Source organism: Heloderma suspectum, chromosome 13, assembly GCF_057233095.1.
Source record: "Heloderma suspectum isolate Gila_16-S chromosome 13, 16-S_ref, whole genome shotgun sequence".
Classification (NCBI taxonomy): domain Eukaryota; kingdom Metazoa; phylum Chordata; class Lepidosauria; order Squamata; family Helodermatidae; genus Heloderma; species Heloderma suspectum.
This window is the reverse complement of record NC_139470.1, coordinates 17,060,062-17,077,563: the sequence shown is the minus strand read 5'-3', so window position 1 is coordinate 17,077,563 and position 17,502 is coordinate 17,060,062. Positions and strand designations below refer to the sequence as shown.

General features: G+C 44.6%; 2 protein-coding genes across 2 annotated transcripts; one reads left to right on the top strand and one right to left on the bottom strand.

The window, feature by feature from the left end:
* The first annotated feature begins 1,617 nt into the window (after positions 1 to 1,617).
* On the top strand, positions 1,618 to 7,521 carry MRPL40 (mitochondrial ribosomal protein L40). Its single transcript, XM_084820361.1, has 4 exons — positions 1,618 to 1,744; positions 2,398 to 2,481; positions 3,772 to 3,927; positions 5,491 to 7,521. The coding sequence occupies exons 1-4, from the start codon at positions 1,686 to 1,688 to the stop codon at positions 5,798 to 5,800; spliced, it is 609 nt and encodes a 202-aa protein (XP_084676487.1). The 5' UTR covers positions 1,618 to 1,685; the 3' UTR covers positions 5,801 to 7,521.
* An 878-nt stretch (positions 7,522 to 8,399) lies between these two features.
* Positions 8,400 to 12,241, bottom strand: C13H22orf39 (chromosome 13 C22orf39 homolog). The gene is made up of 3 exons (XM_084820363.1): positions 12,123 to 12,241; positions 10,364 to 10,531; positions 8,400 to 8,685 (listed from the first exon to the last, which is right to left on the bottom strand). The coding sequence occupies exons 1-3, from the start codon at positions 12,144 to 12,146 to the stop codon at positions 8,560 to 8,562; spliced, it is 318 nt and encodes a 105-aa protein (XP_084676489.1). The 5' UTR covers positions 12,147 to 12,241; the 3' UTR covers positions 8,400 to 8,559.
* Between the last annotated feature and the right edge of the window lie 5,261 nt (positions 12,242 to 17,502).

The following is a 17,502-nucleotide window of genomic DNA, read 5'->3' as shown; positions in this document are numbered from 1 at the left end:
TAGGGGTTCTCAGTTGTTCATGGAGAGGTCATGACTATTCACATGACCATCATCATCTTGTTTTATTTATTTAATTTCATGTATTTCATTTCTATCTTGCCCATAACCAAAGCTCTTGGGATGGTTCACAAGAATGGCTCAGAACAAACGCACAAGGTGGAACAGACCTAACAGAACTGCACTAGACCAATAAGATAATTGTATACAATGTTTATAAATAAAGCACTTGATGGTACACAATTTATCATTTGATTTGTACCATTGGGTGCTTTGTTTATAAACACTGTATAAAATTGTCTTACTGGTCTAGTACAGTTCTGTGAGGTCTCTTGCACCATGTGTGTTTGTTTTGAGCTGTTATTTGGGCTTTGTCTTTTCTGTTTTGCGTGGTTCACAAAAATTGCCAAAACCAAACACCCATAATGTAAAATAACTTACAAATTTAAAAACAATTTAAAACAGCTTTAAAAACAGTTAATAATAAGATACCGGGACCTCATTTTATTTCACTGGTTTATTACATTTATATCCTGCCTTTTTTCCTCTTGCAAGGAACCCAGGGCTGCGTATGTGATCCTCCTCCCCTCCGTTTTACTCTCACAACAACCTTGTGAGGTAGGTTGGGCTGAGAGTCTGTGACTGGCCCAAAGTCAGCCAGTGAGCTTCATGGCCGAGTGGGGACCAGAATCTGGGTCTCCCCAGTCCAACACTCTAACCACCAGACCACACTGGCTCTTGTTGAGGCTTGGCATTTATGTAGTGCATCCTTCCCCAACCTGGTGCCCTCCAGATCTGTTGGGACTGCAATTCCCATAAATGGGGGTGGGCGGAGATGCCAGGTTGGGGAAGGCTGATTAGCGAGTATTCAAAAAACCTCCATGTACATTATATTGCCATCCTCACAACAATCCTGTGAAGTTGGTCAGTATCCCCCATATTGAAAATGGAGGCTGCAGTTTACTTAAGGTAGGAGTGCAGAATTTCAGGTTGGGGGTGAAATCTGGCCTGCCCAGGTTCCCAGTCTGGTCCTCTGGGGTTCCCCATGTTACCCCACCCCCTTTCCCTCTACCCATCAATCATTTGGAGGCTTCCCTGCTTTTGTGCATCCAGCCTCCTAATTCTAAAAGGTTGAAATGCCTCTTCTAAGGCTTAGCTACTGGAAGTAAGAGAGTTAGTAAGTACTGGCTGGGGCAGTTGTAGGCCTTTTCTCTGTTTAAACATGCATAGGATTGCGCCCTTATTTGATAGGATGTATTTAAGTGGGAACAATTTAGGCCGCTATAAGACTTATTTAATAGGATGTATTAACTTATCCCTGGAGTAAGCCCCATTAAACTTAGCGGGACTTACTTCTGAGTAAAGATGCATAAGGTTTTACTGTGAGGATGGGGCTGCTCCTATATATAACCTGCAGCCTTGGTCTCCTATTATTCTCTACTGCACAGCAATAACTCGAGTGAAGGCGGTAAAGTCTGGGTGGTCAAGAAAGAACGACAGAGAACGGGATACAGCCGCGCGGAGCCGCTACCCTCCTGGAACCTTTGTGGCAGGGCTCGCGAACAGGGAGGAGGCCAATTGCGGGAGGACCTTTGTGCGCTGCCGGAAGTGTCCCCCCTTGGGACGGAGGGAGCTAGCGCGGAGCAGCGGTTGCGGCGGGTCTCCGAGCTAAAGAGGACAACAGAAGCATGTTCGCCCAGGTTGCGCTGAGCCTGCTTCGCAGCAGGGCGGGAGGCTCTTCGTTTAGGTAGGTGGCAGGGGGGGAAAGGTGGATTTTTCCTCCTCCTCGCTTCTTGTTTCACCCATGAGAAGAAACGTGCTTTAAAAAAAATTTAAAAAATTGTATGTATCTTGTATCTAGGATCATAAAGAATGCCCTTTTGGGATCGGACCAAAGGTCCATCAAGTCCAGCTTCTCGTCTTGAAAAATTTCCAGGGGGTAACCATGTTAGGGTGCAATCCTATGCGTGTTTAGGCAGAAAAGAGGCCATGTACTTGCCATGTACTTGGCCACAGGCAAACGGCCATGCAAGATTCCCCCCTCCACCCCACTTCATCCAATTTGATACAGTCTTAAATCCGCTGTGTAGATGCTTCCTACCTTGTGTGCTTCAGCTGAAAAGTCTGTCATGCTACCATTCACACATTATTAGATATGTACTTCCAGCACTTATCTAGGACAGGGGAACGTGTCTAGTAATCCTTAGTTGCATATGTGGAGACTGAAAATTCTTAGGAGCTGCTTATTATGGCAAAGAACCTCAGTGAGTCACAGTTGCCTCTTCTGAATCTGAAACAAAGATTTCTTGCAAGGAAATGGTGTGTTTTTGATCTTACTATTCATCCTTTTTATTTATTGTGATTTAACGTATCTAATTCTTTTTATTAATTCTTCCTTAGTCCTCATTTAATCTGGAATGTTCAATGTCGAGCGAACCACTGGCAGTCTTCACTTCTTGGACTGAGGGCAGCTGTACCCATGAGGTAAAATGTCATTCAAATGCTGACTTTTAGAAAGGCATTAGAGTGCTCCTTTCCATGTGTTAAATTAGGGGAAGAAACTATGTAAATATTTTATGTATTAGTTACATTTTTATCCTGCCTTCCTCCAAGGACCTCAGAAATCTCATGGTTCTGTCTTCTCCCCCGCTTCCATTTTATCCTTGTAACAACCCTGTGAAGGAGGTTCAGGTCAGTGTGAGTGGCCCCAGATCACCCAGAGGGTTTCATAACTGAGTCGGGATTGGAAACCAGGTCTCCCAGGGGTTGACACTAACCACTACACCACACTCAATATGTACTTTCAGAGAAGAAAACTACTGAACTCCAGTCCAGTGACCTATACATTACTTGTGAGCATACACAGTGTCTTGTAATTTGTGCATTATTTACAGTGACCCTGTGAGATGTTAGATTGAGAAAGTGTGACTTGGGTGTGCGAATCCAATAAGGTTTCTAGCTGAGTGAGGATTTGAACCTGTGTCATTCTGTTCAAACCCCAAACTCTGCACTCTAGCCTCCCCACATTTCTGCTAGACAGGTGATTTCGCCCATCTAGCAATGGTGCCTTGGAGAGGGAGGGAAACTGGCTGAGGCAGCCATAGGAAATGGCACAATGCAGCCGCCCTGGTCTCCTCCCCGTGGGAATGCCCCCTTTCCCCCCTCTCTCTGTGCCAGCTATGAAGGGGATGGGAAGGGGGCGGGGAGCATGGTTTCCTGTCTCAGGTTAGTTCAGTTTCCGGGCTCTGAGCTCAGAGCCCGGAAACTGAACTAACCTATGCCCCCCAGACACTGTCTGGGGGGGCATAGGATCGCTCTCTAAGGCTGCAATCCTGTGCTTACTTACGTAGGAATAAGTCCCATTGAACTCAACATGCGTTTACATCTGAATAGATATGTATAGGATTGCACTTTAACGCTGCAATCCTGTGTACATTTACCTGGAAGTCAGCCCTGTTGAACATGGTGGGACGCACTTCCAAGTAAACCTGTGTAGGATTGTGCTGCGAAGACGAGTTCTGTGTGGCTCACAGTTGATCCAATAAACAGTATAGTGTGAAAGGTTTTAGGTCCAGTCTGTTGGTTCTGGAGGGCCATGAAAGGAATTTCTGAAGCACTGTTGGTGGGTGGCACTAGCTTGCCGTGAGTAATGCTACTGCATATAAATCTTTTGTGAAGTATGTATGAAAGACCTTTTGGAAGCGTGAAATGTTGCTACATTGTGTGCATTTAATCACTGATAGGAACTTTTTGAATGGTTTTTCCCGCCATTAGAGCAGAACCGAAGAAGAAGAAGAAGGTGGATCCAAGGAGAGATGTAGCCATAAAGGATCGAATGAAGAAGAGGATAAAAAGATTGGAGAAAGCCCCTCAAGAAATGATTCCCATTGAAGATTTCATAATGCCATTCAGATTCATGGATGAAACAAGGTATGGCAGGGATGCCTGTGGTTTCTGAGAGGCTGCATATTTTGTTTTGCTTATTTAAAACACTTACATGCCACCTTTCGGGGAAAGCCCTCCCAAAGCAGCTTACAAAAGATAAATAAACCAAAGAACAATAAAATATATAAATAATGTAATTTCAAAAAAAGAAAGAAAAAACTGCACATTTTGGGTGATTGTTGAATTGGGCTAATAAAAGTATTACACTTCATAAAGGTATTACACTATATTGCATTTTTCTTGCAGCCAACATGGCTGCCTTTATTATTTGGTGTGTTTTTTTATATAGGAGTTTCAAGCTGTTTTAAACCCATCTCACAGCACTTTTAACAGAACAAGTTTGAAACAAATATGTTTTAAAGGTCTGTTTAAAAACTAAAAACCATAGAGCGATATGTACTTCTTTTGGGAGAGACTTCCAGAGAGATAGTGCCACTACTGAAATGGCCCCATTTCTGGTACCTGCCAGACTGCTGGATCTTGTCGGGCCAGCAAGCAGAGCCTCAGAGGCTTTTGCATGGTTTCTAAACCAGATATTTCAGACAGTTTTTTGTCCTCTTTTAAGGGAAGTGAGTCTGAAGTATGAGGTACCAAACTTTAGACTTCTTTAGTTATGCAAAAAAAATCAAACTAAACAACACGTGTGTAAGATGGGCCTGTTTATATATTGGCTGCTTTAGGATAGTATCTTGGCTTAAGCTACGATAAGCACGAGATCTTTGCCCAGACATGCAGCCCCTTCTTTCCTGCCTTCATGTTGCGCATCAATGAGATGCAAAAGTGTCCAATTAACCATAGTTTCCAATGTCATCCAAACCACGAAACTGTGGTTACCAGCTTCAGAACAAGCCAGAAATCTTAATACCATGGTTGGAAGGTGGTTTAAGATCCTGGCTTGTTCCAAAGTTGGCAAGCATATTTTCCCAGTTTGAGCAAAACTGGAAATGGTTAATTGGAGATTCCTGGGTGCTGAGGAGAGAAGGGGCTATGGTGTGGGCAAAAGCCTTGTGCGTATCTCAGCTTGTTAGGTAAAGATATGATTTTCTGAATGCCGGCAGTTTAGCCTAATTCAGCAGCATCTGAAGTTGTTTCTACTTCTGATTCATTTGCATGTTCAAGGCATGGATCAGATTTTAAAAGGCACTGAAAGAGGTACAACAAGCCTTATAAGATCAGTAGGTTTTTCTGTGGCAACAAAGTAGGGTTGATATCTATTTTATTCCGCAATCTGTGAATGACCAGTGAATCTGCACCCTTGCTCTAAAATTACATGGATCAACTACACTGGGATTGAAAAAATTGAGATGCTGTTATTAGTAACAGAAATCTTGAATAATACCACAATAAGGTCTAAAACCCAGAGCTCTGGTGTGCAAAAGCGTTAAGTATGCAAGCACACTTCTAATGCTTCACTTCTTTTCCAAAGACTCACTCGGTTACTTTGGGCTGATAATAGTATCTCTTGTGCTTTCTTCTGCAGCCAGGTATGCAAAAGCTCCCTTCCCTTTGGCCCTAAATACATTGCGCTGTTTTGTTTTTCTCTGTTAGGGTGCGAGCGCCCTCTCCGGTGTCCTTTGAGGAAAGCGAGAGGAGAGCTCTGCTTATGAAGAAGTGGGCTCTGTACAAGCAAAAGCAGCACAAAGCAGAGATAAGTATGATCAAGTCCCTTGTGGATACCCAGGAGGCAGCACTAAAAGAATTACGGCTCGAATCGGAGGAACTGTATCAGGCAGCAATTCGGCGAGATGATGGGCTGTTTCCTTTTGAGAGGCAGGAGCCTACACTGACGCCACCGCTGCCTACCTATGAGGCTCCTGAAGGGAAATGTAATGACATCACAAAAGTATATACACAGTGATTTGGAAAATTGCCAATGTGACTGCTGGAAGATGCTCCATTCAGTAAATCATCATTTGGTGGATCATTGTTGAAACAAATAGAACACACACCAAGAGTAAACTATCGGGGGGGGGGGGGTGTCACTTTAGAAGAGGCTATGCTCTAGACAGCCAGTAACCTGTTCTATTTGGACAAACCAGTCTTTGATTCATATATTTCAATGTGGGATGGCACAGTTTTGTTGGAGTAGTAGTTTTCTACAGGAGTCACCATAAGAACCTTTGCTGGCTGATTGGCAGGATATAAAATTTTAGAAAGAAAGAAATGAAATGGCCAGGATGAAATTAGTACGTTTACTATAGCTATGTAAGGAGCAGTGAGAACAGATTATTTGGGCAGTTTGTGGTGAGTGGGCCAGGGGGGAGGGTTGTCGTCTTTGAGCACATTTGCTAAATCACACCCACCCATCCCTTTAACTAAAATTCTTTATTTGTATTCTTTATCTCGAATATGGCCTTTTTGAAGACTGCACATGATATGCCATTATTTTTTAATCTGAAAAGAATCGTTCCAAAACAGAATGTGGATGTTTAATTTGAAGCAGCAGGTTGATGTGCATGTTTCTGCTCTAGGGGACAGATTCGGACTTAAATATGTATTGATCATTTTGGCTATAGATAAACTTGCCAGCAGGGTTCTCCTCTTGGGGGCCTTGGCTGCCATAGGGGAGTGGCCGGGTAGTATTTCTGAGAGTGCAAAAAGATGTTAAGCTTCTGAGCAGGCAGAATGTGTCTCTATTATGCATATGTAGAAGACACAGCTGAAGGTCTATATTAATGGTTTATTAGACCAACCCAAAAGATCACAAAAATGTGCAAGCTTTTGAGCAGATCTCTTTATCAGGCAAGATGTTATTACAAAGCAGGTTCTGGGTGAGGGAATAGGGGAGAAAAAGTCCTGCCTTGATGGTGGAGTCACATTATTTGCATGTTCAGAATCTCAAGATGGAATGGGGAGGGGGGGGTTGCAGACATTCAGATTCTGCTCTCCAGGTCATGTGATGGTTACAGAAAGGACCTGCTGCTACCCCTAGGGCTGCTGGGACAAACAAAGGGAAAAATGTCGAGTCCTTTATTTTAAAAAAAAATCCTGCTGTCTTCAGAAGTGTTTTCTGCCCTGGGCGAACCACACGGCCTCCTTTTACCGCTGGACCACACAGAGAAATTAGGCAGTCTATTAACAAAGCAGGCCTTCATCCTGCTATGTATTGCGGAGGGGCATCTTTCCGGCCACTAGACCTACACAAGAAGGCAAAGGCACATTTCCCTCCCCCTATCTCTCTATAAACATCAGCTTGGGCTGAATTTGTACATCTAGGAGGTACTACTGGATCTACCTTCTAACAAAAGCTATGACTAAGAGCTTTTAGACAGGCTATTTCCTTGGGCTATTTCCTTCTCGTCAAAACCTTCCTGAGTCAAGGGTGATCCCTCCCCAAGTGAGTGGGGCTACTTCAAAACAGGGTGTGGTCAAATGAATGGAGATGGGGAGATGTAAAGGATCCTGTGTCCCATACTTCGCAGACTGTATATATGCCATTTCTTGTGTGCAAAGTACTTTAAAATCCCCCTCTGCCTGTTCTGTAGGTGACCTTGTGGCACTTCCTGTTTTGTGTGTGCACCAAGGCAGGGCTTAGAAATAAAGCTTTATCACACTAAAGGTCTAGGTACTGACCATACCACTCTCTGATTGCTGTCTGATATGCACACTCACAAAACTCACTGGGGGATTGGAAAATGCTTCTCCCGTGGTTGAGGAGAGGGTGTTGAAGCTCAGTCCTGTGGGCCTCATCTGGCTCTACTAGGGTCTGCAGGATACCACACCCCCTGTCCGCCAATAGTTGTGCGGTTTCCCAGCAGCTTTTGTGCAGCTTTTCCCCTATTCTACAAAGTTGAAATGCCTCTCTTAAGGCTTAGTTAGCAGCAGTAAGAGCTTTTAGCCAAAATACACTAGTATTTTTGGTGGCTCAGTCCCACCCACCATTGGAATCCCCCCCCCCCCCCCCGCTCCTCCATTGTGAAATTCCACCCTTGGGCTGAAAGCTGTTTAAACTCTGAGCTCCCTACCATCAGTTTATCTGGCTGTGGCCCAGCTGGAGTTGAAAGGTTATCACTGATTTGTGATCAAGGCAGGACGGGGATGAGGAGTCTTTGCTAAGTCTTGTTACAAAACGGGGATCTTCAAGCATTCTGTTTTTAAAAAGGTAAAGGTGTCCCCAACCAGTCGTGTCCGACTCTAGGGTGCGGTGCTCATCCCCATTTCTAAGCCAGCGCTGTCCGAAGACGCTTCCGTGGTCATGTGGCCGGCATGGCTGAACACCGAGGTGCACGGAACGCTGTTACCTTTCCCGCCGAGGCGGTACCTATTTATCTACTTGCAATTTCTTGCTTTCCAACTGCTAGGTTGACAGGAGCTGGGACTGAAGACAGGAGCTCACTCTGTCACGCGGCACCCAGGTCTCGAACTGCTGACCTGCCGACCTTCCAGTCTGCAGTTCAGCGTTTTAACCACTAAGCCACCGTGGCCCATTCTGTTTTTAAGATACCACAAAAAAGGAAAAGGTTCAGAACAGGTATTTATATTATAAAACCCAAACACCTGACAACTGAAGTGAGGTACACGATTGCTGGCATGACAGGGGACTCTCCCAAACAACGGTTTTAGGGTTCCCTAGGAAGCACCACACCAACGTCACACATCTAGTGTGCCCGGGCCTTGTCACTTTGGTTTGTCTTCGTCAAGGGGCAGATACCAATCTATGGGGGGCCTTTTCCTCAATTCCCACACTGGAACACGCTTCTGCTTCTCCGCAACCCGCTCTCGTTCACTCTTACACAAGGAATCCTGGAATAGAAAGCAATTATAATTATTATTTATATTGTACCCTCAGCATGCATGCACTTTACAGAGAAGAGGTCTGTGCCCCAACGGGTTTACAATCTGAATTCTGACAAAAGAAACAATAGAGAAACCAAGGTAGGGGTAAATGCGGGAAGAATGTACAATTATATCACTTACATGTACTTAGGATTAGTCAGAGAGCATAAGAACTGGGGCAGGGGTAGAGATATGAACGCCCGGAAAAAGAACTGGAAACATTCGGAAAAAAACTTTTTCCGTTTTTTTTTCCCCCCTGGAAAATTGGAAAAATTGAACAGCTTTGGATTATGAAATATTTTCTTTTAGAATTTAAGACACGGTGTTTATATATTGTTACCAAGCTTCTACTCCCATCCAAAGGATTTCTAAAAGCTATGTAATAAGAAGACTTCTACAGAAACACTAGAGATGTAAACTGGAAATAAGCCATGGTTTCTATTAAAATTATTGATCCAGTGTATCTTTTACTGGTAAACATTTTGGGATGCTCCAAGTCATGCTCAGTTTCCCCAACAGGTCGATCTCCAGTTGTTTTGAACTTCAACGCCCAGAAGTCCCTTCCAGCATGGCTAATAGTCAGGAATGCTCAATGAGTTGAGGCCCAAAATGTCTGGAGATCTACTTTCTGCACACCCCTGAAATGGGGGGTTGCGTCAAAGGCTTCATGGAAAAGTGGAACAATAAGTAAGACGTTAATTGACTTATAAAGGCAACAGTCACTATGAACCCAGGGCTGCATGCAACACTTGAAGGCATAAATGCTAGGCTTGATTAAATCAGCTCTTCCTGCAGAAGTATAATAGCCACCGCTCACCGGGCTGGGAGTGCACGTATGTATGCGCGTAGCGTACAAACACTGGTTTGAAGAGCTGTGATGTTTTGTCAAATACCCGGTTGGATTCCAGGTGTCCCCACGTCTGTAATCTTCAATGTATATAACCAAAGGCCATTACAATAAAGTACGATTCTATGAAATACAACTGTATATAATCGGTGGACGAGTGCAGGAGGCCTGGGGGCCATTTTCACCCACCACTGACTGCACACACAACCCCAGAGACGCTGAAAAAAAATAATTTCAAAAAATTTAAGTGGTGCCTGAAGGGCTGTGGAGTGCCGGAAGTGCCAAAATTAGCTTGTTTGCAAGCTAAATTTGACCCTTTTGATGCTCCATAGCAGCTACGGAGCACTAAAAGGGTCAAATTTAGCTTGCAAACAAGCTAATTTTGACACTTTTGGTGTTCTGTGGCTGCTATGGACGCCATTTTTTCAGGAAAACTGAAATAATGTTTTCTGCAGCATCCCATGGACCACATGTTACTGGTATATAACCAGTACTCAATGATTTAATAGTAAAACAAAATATAATATTAAATACAGGACTGCCTTCAACCAGTTGTTTATGCTACCATAGTCAAGGCTCTCTGAGGGGGGAAAACGAAGTCCTAAAATTTATAAGTTAGAGTTGGCAACGTTTTTATAAATCTGCAATGTATGTTCTTGCCTGCTACACCAAACAGTGTAATGTAATAAGGTAATATATTACCTTAAATAGGATAATATAGGGTTGTTAGCCAATAATTCCACCACCAGATCATGAGAAGTTTGATCCGTGTATTGCTTGCTTTGCTACTCAGCCTACCTTAGCTGCTGCACTTTTCGTTGTCTCCCACTCTCTGCAATGCTGGTAGTCTCTTTTCCACTGCGTACAGGAAGGCCTCTCCCCATAGGTATAATAATTATGGAAGAAGTTCCGGATACTCTTGCAGTGTTTCCATTCATCCCAATAATTGTCGCATGCTCGCGGAGGCTGCCAAACACACAACCCCCAAAATGCAGATAGCAGATGTTAACACTTGGGCACATGAGAAATAACCAGTGGGACCTGTAACAAAATGTTGCAGCGTGGAGTACTACTGATGGATTCTCAAGCATCTACTGACTGCTAAATGCGGGGCAGGTCAGCATGCTTCTGCTGAACGCTCTTTTTCCTGCTCTTTTCTCAGCCTCCTCAGGACCTCTAAGAACCTAAGAAGAGCCCTGCTGGATCAAACCAGGGGTCCCCCTAGTCCAACCAGCTGCCCACGGGAAACCCACAAGCAGGACACGTGCGACAGCACCCTCTTGTCCGTGTTCCCCGGCAACTGGTGTACATAGGCTCACTGCCTCGGATACTGGAGGTAGCACATAGCCATCAAGACTAGTAGCCATAGACAGCCTTTTCGTCCAGGAATTTGTCCAACCCCGCTTTAAAGCCATCCAAACTGGTGGCCATCGCTACATCTGTGGTAGCTAACTCCATAGTTTAACAATGTGCTGTTTGAGGAAGTCCTTCCTTTTATCTGTCCTGGATCTCCCATCAACCAGTTTCATGGGAGGACCTCACTGGGTTCTAGTATTTTGAGAGAGGGAGAAAAAATGTCTCCCTATCCACGTTCTCCACATCATGCATCATTTTGTACACCTGTTATCATGTCTCCCCTTACCTCTTTTCCATCTGTCTCTCCCCCTTCACAGTTTCCTCAGAACCGTTCTCAACAATCTCCGTCTCCTTTTCTCTCCTCTCTCAGAACCATCCCTGTCCCCACCCCACCCTGCAGCAAGTGGTATACATAGGCAGACGATCTCTGATCCTGGAGACAGCATGTAGCCGTCATGACCAGTAGCCATCGATAGCCTTCTCCTCCTCCATGCATTTGTCTAATCCCCCTTTTAAAGTCAGCAGCCGTCACATCTTATGTTTTAATCAGGTCCTAGATTTGTTTTGTACTTGATTACTTAAAGTTGTTTTTAGATATATGTTGTCTCCGTGTGTGTTTTCATGTAAATGGTTTTAGAACTGCGTATACTGTATTTTTAACGGTTTTTAATCTTTGTAAACCGCACAGAGAGCTTCAGCTGTGGGGCGGTATAGAAATGTAATAAATAATAATAATAATGTATTTATTATTTATTTACAGCATTTATATACCACTCCACATCGCTCCAGAATCCGTTTAGATGAACAATAAAAGATAAAATGATAAAAGTAGAACACTGTATTAAAAGGTATTGTTTTTAAAAACAGAGTAGCAATAAAACTAGCAACAGCAGATCCCATAGGTCAGCCTTCCTCAACCGGGTGCCCTCCGGATATGTCGGGACTACAACTCCCAGCATCCCTCAGCCAGCATAAACAATTGTAGTCCAACACATCTGGAGAGAATTACTTTGTGGAAGGCACCCATAGATTAAGTCAGGGCTGCGTGACGAAGGCTTTCCTATTGTCTGTCCTGAATTTCCCACCCAGTGGACGAGCAAGGGTTCTAGTCCTCAGTGATCCTTAATATTATCTTCAGCCTAAAACATACAAATAAATACAGCAAGGCGTTCCGAGTCCCATATTTATAAGCCTCGCTTACCCTCCAGGTCGCCTCATCAGCCATGCTGCTTCCTCCGCCCCCCGCCAGCCCGAGATCTAATGGCAGAGAAAGCCGCGCTTCCAAGGTGGAGCTTTATGACGGATCCCACCGCCCATCGCGCTGCGCAACGCGCCGCGCCAGGCAGTTAAAGGACGCATAAGGCAAAGGGCTACAGTCTTCCTATGCGAACAGCACTTCCGGATCCCGGCTGTCGTGGGAAACTTCCTCCATACGCGGGGTAAGAGTGGTAGAAAGGCTTGGGGAGATCGCGCGCAAAACAACCCACCGCCCCCAAGTCCGGCAGCGCCTTTCTTTTTCGGTGCTTTGGAATAATCGTGGCTGTCGAAAAGTAGGGAGAGTAAGCTGACTTTTGTAGGCTCGCTGCCAGTTCCTTATTTTATTTTTTAAAGATTTTATTAGTTTTCCAAAACAAGAGGAAACAAACCAACAGAAAGAAGAAAAAGAAATGCATTGGATTTAAATCTAATTATTGAGAGAGAGAGAAGAACATTTAACATAACTGCATATTTTTCCTTTTTTTATTTTCTTGGGCTCCAAGATCACCGCAGACGGTGACTGTAGCCATGAAATTAAAAGGCGCTTGCTCCTTGGGAGGAAAGCTATGGCAAACCTAGGCAGCATAGTAAGAAGCAGAGACATCACCTTGCCGGCAAAGGTCCGTCTAATCAAAGCTATGGTTTTCCCAGTAGCAACGTATGGCGGTGAGAGCTGGACTATCAGGAAGGCTGAGCGCCGAAGAATTGATGCTTTCGAACTGTGGTGCTGGAGAAGACTCTTACGAGTCCCCCTGGACTGCAAGGAGGTCAAATCAGTCCATCCTCAAAGAAATCAACCCTGAGTTCTCATTGGAAGGACAGATGCTGAAGCTGAAGCTCAAATATTTTGGCCACCTAATGCGAAGAGAAAACTCTCTGGAAAAGACCCTGATGCTGGGAAAGACTGAAGGCAAAAGAAGGGGACGGCAGAGGATGAGATGGCTAGATAGCATCACCGATGCAATGAATATGGACTTGAGCACGCTCCGGGAGAGAGCGCAGGACAGGAAGGCCTGGCGTGCTATGGTCCATGGGGTCACGAAGAGTCGGACACGACTGAACATTTTTCCTTTCACCTTACAAACCAAGATATAGGTGGAATCCATAGGGTGCTTGCAGGTTTCTTTACAATTCTTCACCATAACAGATTTAATTTAGGGAACAATCCTATGCACGTTTATATAGGAAGAAGGCCTACAACTCCCAGCATGCCCCAGCCATGCTAGCTGGGGCATGCTGGGAGTTGTAGGACTTCTTTCTGTATAAACGGGCATAGGATTGCACTCTTAGTCCCTTTCCCCTGGTCTGAGGAAAGGCTTTGACAAATACTGCTATATCCCTGCTTAGTATAGAAAATAATATCCCATATTAGTAGTCAAGATGTTTTCGCTTCGCCTTTAGCCAGTTTCAGTTGGCACACCAAGCTTTCTGCTATGACTATTTGCCACAGTTCCGTATACCAAGTTTTCAGTGTTAGACATTCTGCAGCTTTCCAGCTTTTAATTTAAGGTCACTGTCTGTGCCTTCTTGCATTTCAATCCCCTCTGAACTCATGGTTTAAAATCCTCCCCCTGGGGACCCATGTGTAGATAGCCTGGCAGCTCAGGCAACACTTCACGCACCTGATGAACTGGGCTGTAGTCCTCAAAAGCTTAAGCCTTCCCCCAATCTGGTGCATTCCTGATGTGGTGGAACGCAGCTCCCATAATTCTTAACCATTGGCAAGGCTGGCTGGGGCTGATGGAGGGTGTAGTCCAACTTCAACTGGAGGGCCACAGGTTTGAGTGTCAGCTGAGGACTGGGGGAGAGCCAGGTTCAAGCCATGGCTGAGATGCAAAGCTCTCGCTGTGACTACAGCCATTTGCTTCTTGCTGGTCTTCCCATGTCTCACCTTCATCTGCCCCCATCCATCTATCTGCTGCCCTAGCTATTCACCCGTCATTCAGGCCATGCCTTAAAAGTCACTCCTTCTCTCTCCTGCCCTCTCCAGGAAACGTCAACGTTTTCCATGGCCTTATTCCTCTCAACACATCCCTTCCTGTGATCTTCGCCCATCCAGCTCCACCACCCTCAACAGTTGAAAGGGCTCCTGGTCCCTGGAACAGCTCCGCCCATTTTCCCTCACTGCCCCTTATACCTGGAATTGCCTCCCAGAACACCTCCATGCAGCCACCTCCCTTATTCCTTTTAAATCCCTCCGCAAAACTCACCTTTTCAGGTATGTCTGTGGCTCATAAGCTATTGTAACTAAGCTATTGCAACTAAGCCAAGGGACACACAATTGAATAATCCCATATTCCTCTCCTGTATTACCCATGCTTCCATTTCCCCCTTCCTCGGTTGTTTCCCTATGCCTGTTTTAGATTGAAAGTGCCTTAGGGCAGGCATCTGTTATACTTGTTCCTTATAGAGCACTCTGTAAATAGATGGTGCCATAATTAATAGTAATAATACGTTTCCTGGGTGTCCTTGAACCAGTCACCATCTTCTCAGCTTAACCTAACTCATGGGGTTGTTGTGAGGATAAAATGTGGAGGAAAGAAGCATTTATAACAGCTTGAAATCCCTGAAGGAAAGGCAGGATATAAATGTAATAATCAAAACATATTGAATGTATACTTCCTAACACAGGGGGAAAGAGTTCTCTTTAAGGTCACAACCTTTTCCTAGGCAACTAGGACTTAAGGTGCAATCCTATGCATATTTAGACAGAAAAAAAGGCCTACAACGCCCAGCATGCCCCAGCCAGCCATGCTGGTCAACAAGGGCAAGAGGGTGGATGGTTAATAGAACCTTCAGGCAAAGTGACATTTCTAAGGATGCATTCCTATGCATATTGAGACAGGGGAAAAAAGCCCTACAACTCCCAGCATTCCCCATAGTTGGCTGGGGAAGGTGGGGAGTTGTAAAACTTTTTTTTCTGTCTAAACGTGCATAGGATTGTGCCCTTATTCTCTCTACCTGTCCAAAGACACAGACTGGAATACTACCGTAACAGTGCATTCCTGTGTACAGCGACTCAAAAGCAAGCCCAACTGAATTAAATGGGACTTACTCCCAGGTAATGGACAATAGGATTGCTGTCTAACAGGACCTTGTTTTTGCTCATCTTTCTTTTTGTCTGCACCTAGATAATTTGTGCATGGATATGGAGAAGGTGCTGGTGGTGAACGACAAATCTGATGTTCTAAAGATGAACACACCATAGGAACCTGGAATGTAACATCTATGAGCCAGGGCAAATTGGATGTGGTTATTGGGGAGATGTCAAGATTATAGACATTTTGGGTGTCAGTGAACTGAAATGGACTGGAATGGGCCATTTCACAGCAAATGACCACCAGATCTACTACTGTGGACAAGAGGACCACAGAAGAAATGGAGTAGCCTTCATAATTAATAATAAAGTGGCTAAAGCAGTGCCTGGATACAATCCAAAAAATGACAGAATGATCTCAATTCGAATTCAGGGTAAGCCATTTAACATCACAGTGATCCAAATATACGCCCCAACTACAGATGCTGAAGAAGCAGAAGTAGATCGGTTCTATGAGGATCTGCAGCACCTACTGGATAGTATGCCAAAAAAAGATGTTATTTTCATTACAGGAGACTGAAATGCTAAGGTGGGTAGTCAAACGACACCTGGAATTACAGGCAAGCATGGTCTGGGAGAACAAAATGAAGCAGGACATAGGCTGATAGAATTTTGCCAAGACAACTCACTGTGCATAACAAACACTCTCTTCCAACAACCTAAGAGACGACTTTATACATGGACTTCACCAGACGGTCGACACCAAAATCAGATTGACTACATCCTTTGTAGCCAAAGGTGGCGGACATCTATGCAGTCGGTAAAAACAAGACCTGGAGCTGATTGTAGTTCAGATCATGAACTTCTTATTGCACAATTTAAAATCAGACTGAAGAGAATAGGGAAGACCCACAGATCAGTTAGATATGAGCTCACGAATATTCCTAATGAATATGCAGTGGAGGTAAAGAATAGATTTAAGGGACTAGATTTAATAGATAGGGTCCCGGAAGAACTATGGACAGAAGTTCGCAACATTGTTCAGGAGGTGGCAACAAAAAACGTCCCAAAGAAAAAGAAAACCAAGAAGGCAAGATGGCTGTCTGCTGAGACACTGGAAGCAGCTCTCAACCTCTCAACACATCCCTTCCTGTGATCTTCGCCCATCCAGCTCCACCACCCTCAACAGTTGAAAGGGCTCCTGGTCCCTGGAACAGCTCCGCTCATTTTCCCTCACTGCCCCTATACCTGGAATGGAGAAAGCCAGGGAGTTTCAGAAAAACATCTATTTCTGTTTTATTGACTATTCTAAAGCCTTTGACTGTGTGGATCATAACAAATTGTGGCAAGTTCTTGATGGGATGGGGATACCAAGTCATCTTGTCTGCCTCCTGAGGAATCTGTATAACGACCAAGTAGCAACGGTAAGAACAGACCACAGAACAACGGACTGGTTTAAGATTGGGAAAGGAGTACGGCAGGGTTGTATACTCTCACCCTACCTATTCAACCTGTATGCAGAACACATCATGCGACGTGCTGGGCTTGATGAAGCCAAGGCTGGAGTTAAAATGGCTGGAAGAAACATTAACAATCTCCGATATGCAGATGATACCACTTTGATGGCTGAAAGCGAGGAGGAGCTGAGGATCCTCATGACAAAGGTGAAAGAAGAAAGTGCAAAAGCTGGGTTGCAGTTAAACCTCAAAAAAACCAAGATTATGGCAACCAGCTTGATTGATAACTGGCAGATAGAGGGAGAAAACATGGAGGCAGTGACAGACTTTGTCTGTCTAGGCGCAAAGATTACTGCAGAAGCTGACTGCAGCCAGGAAATCAGAAGATGTTTACTTCTTGGGAGGACAGCAATGTCAAATCTTGATAAAATAGTTAAGAGCAGAGACATCACACTGACAACAAAGGTCCACATAGTTAAAGCAATGGTATTCCCCGCAGTAACCTATGGCTGCGAGAGCTGGACCATAAGGAAGGCTGAGCGAAGGAAGATGGATGCTTTTGAACTGTGGTGCTGAAGGAAAATTCTGAGAGTGCCTTGGACTGCAAGAAGATCAAACCAGTCCATACTCCAGGAAATAAAGCCAGACTGCTCACTTGAGGGAAGGATACTAAAGGCAAAACTGAAGTACTTTGGCCACATCATAAGAAGACAGGATACCCTGGAGAAGATGCTGATGCTAGGGAAAGTGGAAGGCAAAAGGAAAAGGGGCCAACCAAAGGCAAGATGGATGGATGGATATTCTGGAGGTGACGGACTCGACCTTGGGGG

Excerpts from the sequence above, each read along its gene's own strand:
- C13H22orf39 (XM_084820363.1), bottom strand. The coding sequence starts at position 12,146 with ATGGCTGATGAGGCGACCTGGAGG. Across the intron at positions 10,532-12,122 it reads CTGATGAGGCGACCTGGAGG|CCTCCGCGAGCATGCGACAA; the intron begins GTAAGCGAGGCT and ends TGTGTTTGGCAG. Across the intron at positions 8,686-10,363 it reads CGAAAAGTGCAGCAGCTAAG|GATTCCTTGTGTAAGAGTGA; the intron begins GTAGGCTGAGTA and ends TTTCTATTCCAG.
- MRPL40 (XM_084820361.1), top strand. The coding sequence starts at position 1,686 with ATGTTCGCCCAGGTTGCGCTGAGCCTGCTTCGCAGCAGGGCGGGAGGC. Across the intron at positions 2,482-3,771 it reads AGGGCAGCTGTACCCATGAG|AGCAGAACCGAAGAAGAAGA; the intron begins GTAAAATGTCAT and ends TCCCGCCATTAG. Across the intron at positions 3,928-5,490 it reads AGATTCATGGATGAAACAAG|GGTGCGAGCGCCCTCTCCGG; the intron begins GTATGGCAGGGA and ends TTTCTCTGTTAG.